The sequence below is a fragment of the Leptosomus discolor genome, chromosome 2, assembly GCF_034619465.1.
Source record: "Leptosomus discolor isolate bLepDis1 chromosome 2, bLepDis1.hap2, whole genome shotgun sequence".
NCBI classification, from domain to species: domain Eukaryota; kingdom Metazoa; phylum Chordata; class Aves; order Leptosomiformes; family Leptosomidae; genus Leptosomus; species Leptosomus discolor.
In genome coordinates, this window is record NC_141392.1 from 32,043,451 (window position 1) to 32,052,523 (window position 9,073).

General features: G+C 41.7%; 1 protein-coding gene across 1 annotated transcript; it reads left to right on the plus strand.

The window, feature by feature from the left end:
• The first annotated feature begins 712 nt into the window (after nucleotides 1–712).
• On the plus strand, nucleotides 713–8,750 carry SNRPB2 (small nuclear ribonucleoprotein polypeptide B2). Its single transcript, XM_086460843.1, has 7 exons — nucleotides 713–740; nucleotides 1,055–1,142; nucleotides 2,963–3,135; nucleotides 4,831–4,971; nucleotides 6,105–6,158; nucleotides 7,745–7,833; nucleotides 8,359–8,750. Exons 2-7 carry the CDS (start codon nucleotides 1,079–1,081, stop codon nucleotides 8,516–8,518), a joined length of 681 nt encoding a protein of 226 aa, XP_086316969.1. The 5' UTR covers nucleotides 713–740; nucleotides 1,055–1,078; the 3' UTR covers nucleotides 8,519–8,750.
• The last annotated feature ends 323 nt before the right edge of the window (nucleotides 8,751–9,073 follow it).

Below are 9,073 nucleotides of genomic sequence, written 5' to 3' on the forward strand. Positions count from 1 at the left end.
TAGCTAATGAATGTCTACAGCCATTTTTAAGTTATGGCTTCATTCATCCTCCACAAGTTGCTCTGTCAGGTGTTAATCGGGAAGAGACAAAAATCGCAGTTGAACTTGCTTATTGCTCTACTGCCCAGAGCAGAGCTAAAACCTGGGGCAGGAAATCCCCACTTTGACCAGTTTCAAGCCCCGCTGAGATTTCCGTGGCGCCCCGACTACAACCCTCTTATACCACGGGGCTGATCTAAAGACAGACCGAGCTCCCCGAGGCGTTTCTGCAGGTTTCACCAGAACGCGGAGCGGGCACGCCACCTCCCCAGTCAGGGCAGAGGCGCTCGGCGGGACCCGCTGGGGCAGCACGGGCTCTGGGCCCTGAGGCCGCCGCGGGCCCAGGCCTGCCCGCAGGCTGCTTCGCCTCTGAAGTAAGGGCCAGGAACAAATAACTGACGGAGTTTGCTAACCCGCGTTACTTAAATGGAGCTGCCTGCCGAACGGCTTTATGACCTGTCTCTCCTTTTACCTCGCTGCCCCTTGGGCGTGAGCACAGGCCGGCAGCAGCATCCGCCGGGCTGCACGAGCCCAACCAACATGGCGCTGGCGGAGACACCCCTGCGCAGGCGCCGCTCGGCATCGAGCCGCCGGTGCTCGGCACATCGATTGCTGCGGGAGCAGCTCTGCTGCCTGCGCCGCGTTGCGTGCCCGTGCGCGCGCGGGGCGGGAGGAGCCGGCTGCCATCTCGGCGAGGGGAGGTGAGGCGGGTGGCGGCGGGGCTCAGGCCTGGGCGGGCGGGATGGCGGATGCGTTGGGGCTGCCTCCCGGGGGCGTCTGTCCCGCCGGGCTTGGGACCTGCCCGGGCGGGGAGGGTGGAAGCGGGGCGAGCGGGCGGGCGGCCTGTGGGAAGGGTGGGCAGCCCCCGGGGCCCGTCCGTGGCCGAGCGGCGCCGGCCGCCGCACGCTGCACTGCCGGGGGCTGGGGTGTTGCCGGCTTCGGCAGCTCCCCGCCCCGGGGGCTCGGACTGCGCCTGGGCCGCCGCTAACGGCTCCCGTGTGTGCTCTGCCCGTAGGCAGGTCTGCAGGCGCCCCAGAGGATGGACATCAGACCGAACCACACCATCTACATCAACAACATCAATGACAAGATTAAGAAAGAAGGTACCGGTGGCGGTGACTCGCCTTTGGAAAGCGGGCATTGTCCTATCGGGTTGGCTTCCGCTCCTGGTCGTGTGCTCTCACGCAGGACTTGGCGTTTCGTCAGTGCCGTGGCCGCAGGGGCTCCAGGGCTCTCCGAAGGTGGTGGTCGCAAACCAAGCTGTCAGCAACTGGCTGCTCCTAATGAAGCACTAGCCGAAATTAGCACGATGTTCAAGGCTATAAGACACGGCCCTTGTTTCTAAGGAAGCTTCCGATGGCCTCTCTGCTGTAGTAGTGTAGCTAACTGCATATGTTAGGTTTGTTTGGCAGTGGATAATTAACGATAAGAGCAATGAGAATATCTGATGGATGCTAAGAGGCATTCGGCATACGTTTCGGTGGTCAGCAGTCCCCTCTTGCTGAAATGTGGGGGGACATTGTGTGTCCCTCGTTTGGTTTAGCACCATGCAAAAGCAGTGAACGTGGCATGAGCTGGCCTGCTGTGCATCGTGTCAGATGCTGCCTTGCAGTTGCTGCAGCCCTCTAGAGAGCAATGACTTCATGCTGAGGAATTGTAGCTCCTCAAAGTGTGCTAAAAAGAAAAAATCTCTTGCCCTTGTCTGGCTGTACATTAAATGTCTGCATAGAACCATCCACTTAATACTCAGGCTTAGCTTGTAATACGAAGTGATCAGAGTAATTTATTTGTTGTTGTTTGTGAGCTGAGGGACTGGATCAGACTAGCACTGCTTAAATCTTTCTTCAGGGTGCGATCTGAAAGTGGAAACAGCTTTGTTGAGAAATTATTTATTAACTTGTCAAGATGGTTCTCCTGAATAAATGTAACTTGGGGCTTTGTTTGTAGAATGTTAAGTGCCGTGTAAACTAGTAAGTCTCCATTATGTGGTTATAATTTTCAAATGTAGGGTTTCAAGTTAGTTGTAAAGCTTACAAATGTGATTTTTATTTTTTTTTTTTAATACAGTTTTGGAGGTTATTTTTAGGGAAAGTGTTTTGATAAGAAAACCTTTTTTTTAAAAAAAAATACAATGCTGTGGTTGGTCAAGAGCAGCTGGACAAAGTGACAGTGGGCTGGTATTACTAAGTCTCAACAGCAATAAACAAGAGGCAGTACTCTTGTGTTGCTGAAATACTTCAAATGTAAGATTTGTGAGTTAGAATGTAAAACATAGTACAAAGGATTTGTTTAGCTTGACTGGATAAGATTAAGGTTTAATTTGCATGTAGTCAGCTGATTTTAAATAATGAGAATAAATCAGTTGCAGTTGCAAGGTACAGTGTGGTCATACAAAAACATGTTCAGATCCAGAATATGAAAAAATATTTCATGTGCATGAGAGAATTGATTAAACCATTACAAACAAATTTTCCAAATTTAATTACCTTTCTAAGTAGTTACTCTTCCACCATGTTCTTGCTTGAAGTCATACCTCTTTACTATTGCCTGTTACAGTATTGAATTTCTGATCAGTCTTTGGTGGCTGTCATACTCGAGTGTGTGAGTGTGTATATATATGTATATGAAAAAGTGTGTATGCATACGCTTGTGTAATTTTTAGTCTCTTAGAATGGTAGAATGGATGGCAGTACAGCTGTTTCACTAGCTGAATACTTGAGGTGTGAAACCAAGCATTATACACCAACTTAAAAAACTGGGCATATAAACTTCTTCTCATGCAACGGTTTTGACTAAATTCATGTAACGTATCACTGTGTGAGCTGAAGCTGGCAAAAAATATTGTCCCTGAAGGACAGAAGACTCTAGAAGTGGAGATTTGCATGTAACCTGCTATAATTATTTTTTTTCGTACGGTCAACAGAACTGAAGAGGTCCCTGTATGCACTATTCTCACAGTTTGGTCATGTGGTGGACATTGTGGCTTTAAAGACTATGAAGATGAGAGGACAGGCGTTTGTTATATTTAAAGAACTTGGATCATCTACCAATGCTTTGAGACAACTACAAGGCTTTCCGTTTTATGGGAAACCAATGGTAAATTATTTTGTTGACTTCTTAAAGAAAAAAAAATTGCCATGGTGTGATACAGTGTTTTGGTACTTCCACCTTGTGAATTAACTATGATGTGTACTTGTAATTGTACTGTTATTCAGTCACATTGTGTCCTGCTGGATCTACGTATTTATGTAAGCTAGAAGGATGCCAGGGAGACTGGAGTTAGAACATGCAGAGGTTGAACTTAGCATTTAGGTTTCCTAAATGGTGGCTTTGTGTTTTTTCTATGCTGGATTAAAGTTTTTAAGATCTTAAAATACTTCCATTTTACTCATTGAGTCTTCTGTTGAACTGATTAAATTCATTCTGTAATGTTATTGGAAATTCGGTGCTTTCAGTTAATTTATCTCAAGTAACCTTAATTACTATTATATTCATAATAAATAGCAAGAATGTGGTGCTTCTTTTTTGAGGTAACAGTGAGTAGGGTGAAGGTCTCTGCAGTTTTACTTTCCAGAAATCAACAGACATGACCAGTGTTTTATTTTTTAAATCGGTGACTAGTTCTGCTTGTGCACGCATCAGATCACCAACCCAAATAACTGAATTTCAGTATAACTTCAGAGAAGCAAATACACTGCTGGTTGATAGGACATGATTTAATAGCGTCCTTGATAACGTGCAGAATAGCACAACAATTGACACGTTGCCTGCTTCGATGATTAGGCATCTCTTAATTCTGCAGCTATTTGTGAGGCGTAAGGATACATGCAAATAGCCCACTTGAGTGATGGATGGATATATTAATACCAGCTTTGAGCATTGAGGAGAGCACAGACAGTTGTGTTGCTGAGCCACGAGCTTTTTTTCATTAACTCTTCAGATTCCCTAATGAAATTGTGTACAAGGAGTTGCGCAAGCTCAGTTCTGTTGTTTACCCTTAAAGAGTTTTGTGCTCAGTAAAACTCAATAGGAAATAAAAAGATTAAGGCTTCATAAGCTTTTAGGTGTACTTCCCTCTTTGAATATCACCTGCAGCATGTTGTACTCTGTAAGCCCTAAACAAAAACATTAAGAAAAAAATCTTCACCTGCTGTGTAGTTTTGTATTGAGGTAGTCTCTGATAGTAAAAACGATAGGATTGCGTGCGTATGTAATGTTGCACACCTGCTTACCCCCTGACTGGTGCCTTGGGCAGCCTTTGTCAGAAAACCAGCGCTGTTGTGCTGCTGACACAATTTATGCAGTCTGGTTTGGATTAAGGCAGGTACTTGCCTTTTCTATTTAAGAAGTCTGAGTTTTGCTGAACTCAGTTTTCTGCAGAGACCTGAGAAATTGCTGTAAAATTTTAACTCCCCTTAAAATGGGGTTAAAAAACCCTCTCGCGTTTTTTTAATAGAAGCTAGTGCCAGTTTTGTCAGATGTCCTTATATGGCTTTGTGTACCTGTTACCTTGACAGATGTTAAAAACATGCTCTTGGATGACTAGAGTTCTGATTTCAAGGAGTTAAAATTAGTAATTTCCATCTTGGGGTTTTTTTAGAGTTTTTTAGTTGTGCTCAGAATTAATTATGAGGATTAGATATTCTGTAAACATACCTACAGCTTATATTATTAATATAATAAGTTCTGCAAAAAAATGTGTAAATTCACAGTAGAACACAGTTAATGAAACTGGTGCAAAACGTTCGGTATTATTAACCGCAAAATGTTCTGGTTTTGTTTTTTAAAAAGCGTATTCAGTATGCAAAAACAGACTCTGATATCATCTCTAAAATGCGTGGTACTTTTGCTGATAAGGAAAAAAGGAAGGAGAAGAAGAAGGCCAAATCTCTGGAGCAGTCAGCAAATGCGGCAAATAAAAAGGTTATCCAGGTAAGTTGCTTCTCTGTTAAGAAAAAAAAAGAAAAAACAAACACAAAAACTGTTTTAAATTACTGTGGGGTTTTTTAGGTTTAAGTATTGTCTTTTGATACTTCTCAGTTCCCTGAATTGGGGTATATTGATAGCTCTTGAGCACTGACTAGAATTTGAAGGAAGGGATGCTGATTATATAGTCCTTGCTGTTCCCTTTTTTCTTTTCCCCCTCCTTTTCTATTACCAGATGAAAGAAAAGATGTAGGGCAAAGGTACAATATACCAAAGTAGAAACTGACTACTTTTTAAAAAGGGAGAAAAAGGAGGGGTGTGTGCTTATCTTTAATGCTAGAAGTGCTCAACCAGCTTTTCCCTTCAGTGTTTTAATGCCATATTTGCTCTATAAGCACTGGAGAATGGTAAAAGGGAGCAAGATAATTCATTTACAGGAAGATGAAAAGGAGTTGGCTTGGAAGATATCTCAGCTGAGGCTTGGCCTGGCCTAAACTAACCACATTTAGTAATTTGTTTGTTGAAGTATAGCAGAAAACATCAAGGCAGAGAGTTTGATTATTGTGTTATTTAACTACGCTTCCTGCTAAGGCACAAATTAGTATCAAGGAGAGAGAAGAGTATTTATAGAAAGCAACATTTTCTGGGTAGAATATTCAGATTTCTCAGGATTTATTAAAAAAAAAAATATCAATCTTTCTATATAAATCTCTTAAGAAGAAATAATTGCTGCTAGCTATTATGGTAATAGCTTTAGTTATCCTTGCTAAACTGGAGTCCTAAGTGGAAAAACCTATTTTACTCCTATTAGGTATGTCCTGTCTAGGCCTTCATTTTCAAAACTGCTTCCTTCCTGTCTATTAAACCAAATTTTGTGATGTGGAGAAATAGTGATTTGCTGTCAGCCATTAGTCAGATCAGATACAACTGATATTTTTTCATTGTTTGCCTAGCTTTGGAGTTCATCAGAATTCACATGCTTTGTTTCCCTTCAGGAAGTGTCTCAAAAGTAACAAATATTCCTTGGATTGTAGTTTAAAAAAACCTTAACATCTTGAGTTGTACAGAAACATGGTCATGTGTGTTTATGTATTTCTAAGAGAACACCTGTGTAAAACTATTTTGTACTTATTTACTAGGGAGCAACACAAAATTCAGCCAATGCCCCAGGGACTGCAGCACAGAACCAGCAGGTAATGCTTTTGTTTTTTGTGACTAAAAGCACTGATGTTTATAAAATTTTTCTCTATGAATAATAGTTTGTTGCACGTGAAAATTTGAGGATATATTTTACAGCTTCCTTTTTGTTCTCAGAGACATTTGTCTGACAGCTAAATCACAGTAAACAAATCCCACTTTTACTACATCTGGTTGACATGAATTGAAAATCTGCAGTTTCTCATTATTGTACAGAAAACGGCACTATTAACAAATCCTATGTGATTCTTAAATTTGGCCTGTGCTTAGTATCAGTTGAAGGATTCTTTTTTTTTTTCTTTGTTAATAAATTCCCTTTAACTTACTTTGTTCTAGTAGTAGAGAAGGAGCAGGAAGACTACACAGGGTGCCAGAATATCTGCCTGAAAAGCCTCCTTTGAGAAGTTCAGCGGTCCTCTGCTCACTCTTTTTTTTTTCTCATAAGTGTCTTATTTTCCAAGGGATTGTGTGGAGATGTAGCAACAACTCCTTATGCTTTGCTCATCTTGTCTGCTCAGTGACCTTCTAAATGATTCATCTGTGGTAGAAGTGAAGTACTAAAGAACCAGGATTTGCAGGAGGGCAAACACTGTGGAAGAATATCTTTGCCTGCCCTTCGTCTCTTTCTTGAGTGCTGTTGTTGGGAACTGCATGCATAATCCACAGGGGAAAATGTCTTGCTCCCAGTGTGGGTTTTCTTTGGGGTCTCATTTGTAACAAGGCACAATATGTCTGTGTCAGTTTGCGTCGACACACAACACTGAGTATTTAGGTATTTGTTTGAATGTCAGAAGTTTATTTCCTAATGGCACTGCCTGGGCTATTTCTGCCAGCTGAAGGGAATTGTTCTGCTGAGGCATTAACTTGGCATTATTAGGACATCTGAAGTTGTGGTGTGTGGTTTGCTTTTATTTTTGTAATCTGCTTGATGACTTAGGGAAACTCCAGCTGTTCAGTCCGGTGTTAGCAAACTGACTACTCAGCCTTGTGTCTGGTGGGTTTTTACAAATTCATATTAGCAGGCAAATCTGTAAAGACTTTAAAGCTTTAACTCTAGTGGGGGTTCTAATTAGTAAATTTGAATAGAGTAAATAGTAAAACCATGTGGGTTTTGTGGGTTTCAGCTGCCCAAAGATACTCAATATTTTGGTACTACTGTAGATGAACAGGTATTTATCCTGGCCTCCCACTGCTCTTCCGGAAAGATGCGAGTCTTTCATAGGTTCTTCCACTGTATCTTGGACAGTGCGACAGCCAGTGCTTGGGCACCTGGGTCCCACCCCTGGCAGTGCTGAGAGTACTGCGGTAACAGCTGTTGAGTTGTCAAGTTTAAATGTGATGTCTAAGACAATACGTTACTGTGATTTTTGTGGAAATAAGAGCCTCTCCAAGATAATACATACTTCTAAAAGAACCGAGGGGCTCTGCCGTGTATCGCATGAAGGTATACTGAAATCCAGCTAGCAGTGGTCTGAGCAAAACTGAGGATATGTGAGCCTTGGTTCAGATAATCATGCAGACAGATGCAGAGGAACCAATATCTGTGTATGATCTCCTGAGCTTTGATCTTCTGTTGTTGCAGGTGCCTGATAACCCACCGAACTATATCCTTTTCCTTAATAACTTGCCTGAGGAAACGAATGAGATGATGCTGTCCATGTTATTCAATCAGTAAGTTTTGAACAGAAAGGACTTCTCCTTTGAATTCTTCTGTTACCTGTATGCTTTTTTTCAGTTGGCAAGCCGACTTTTTAGACGTAAGAGTTTCTTCTGGAAGTATTTCAGTTCCTTGTTTTAGAACTGACATCTGTCGTCTTGGCAGTGATGGCTTAGTGGAGAAAGCAAATCTGATTTTTTTCGTAGTGGGTTTTGATTGTGTAAGTTATCTGCTATCAATCTGCACTGGATTTAAGCTGGTGACTGTAATATTAAAACTGCTCCTGCTGTCATAAAGTCTTTAAAACTAGCTTTAGTTGCTTCCATATGTGCACAAGACTGATTAAATTGCTTCCAAATAATGATCCTTAATTGAGGCATGGTTCTAAGGACTGCACATGTAAAACCCTTCAATTTAAATCTTTCATTAGTAGTAACTATTATACTAGTAGATGCTTATGACAAGGGCTTATGGCTACTGAAGAGAGATGAATTATCAATGTAGGAAATACTATCTGACTTTTTCACCTTATTCTAAAGGTTTCCTGGCTTCAAAGAAGTACGCTTAGTGCCTGGACGCCACGACATTGCATTTGTGGAGTTTGAAAATGAGAATCAAGCAGGAGCTGCTCGAGATGCTCTCCAGGGATTCAAGATTACTCCATCTCATGCCATGAAAATCACTTATGCGAAGAAATAACCGGATGCTCCTATGCAGGACTTCTGTGGATAGTTGTTCAGGTTTTTTAATACGATGATACTTTGATCAGCTAGCATGTTTGCTGTTCTCTGCAGAAAACTTAAGACTTGTGTAAAACTGCCACAACGGCCAGGACAGATGTAGGATTTCCACGGATCTACTGGATAGTAAATTTTTGTGTTGAAATACTGATTTTTATAAAATAAATTCAGTTTATGCTGATTTCAAGCCATTCTTTTCCTTGAATCTGTCTTATTGATCTGTTAGGCTTGCAGGTTTATTCGGTATACTGGTTTAACTACTTTTGAGGTGACACTAGTTTCTCAGAAGTGAGTGCTGGAAAAATACCTGTCTTTCCAGAGGAAGAAGCATGAGCAGGAATGCTAAATGTCAGCATATTCAGAATAAATGCAACACTCAATCTTCAGCCTCATTATTAAGGAGACAGCTGATTTTCAGCAAGAATAATTTTGTCACGTAAGAAAAACAACTTATCATTAGTGGGGGGGTTTTCTAAGTATGGATAGAAATTGATGACAGTTTGACTTGAGTAAG

Bases quoted from the DNA above. Each gene is read 5' to 3' on its own strand.
- SNRPB2 (XM_086460843.1), top strand. From the start codon at position 1,079: ATGGACATCAGACCGAACCACACCATCTACATCAACAACATCAATGAC. The intron at 4,972-6,104 runs GTAAGTTGCTTC...CTTATTTACTAG, and splicing joins CAAATAAAAAGGTTATCCAG to GGAGCAACACAAAATTCAGC. The intron at 7,834-8,358 runs GTAAGTTTTGAA...CTTATTCTAAAG, and splicing joins CTGTCCATGTTATTCAATCA to GTTTCCTGGCTTCAAAGAAG.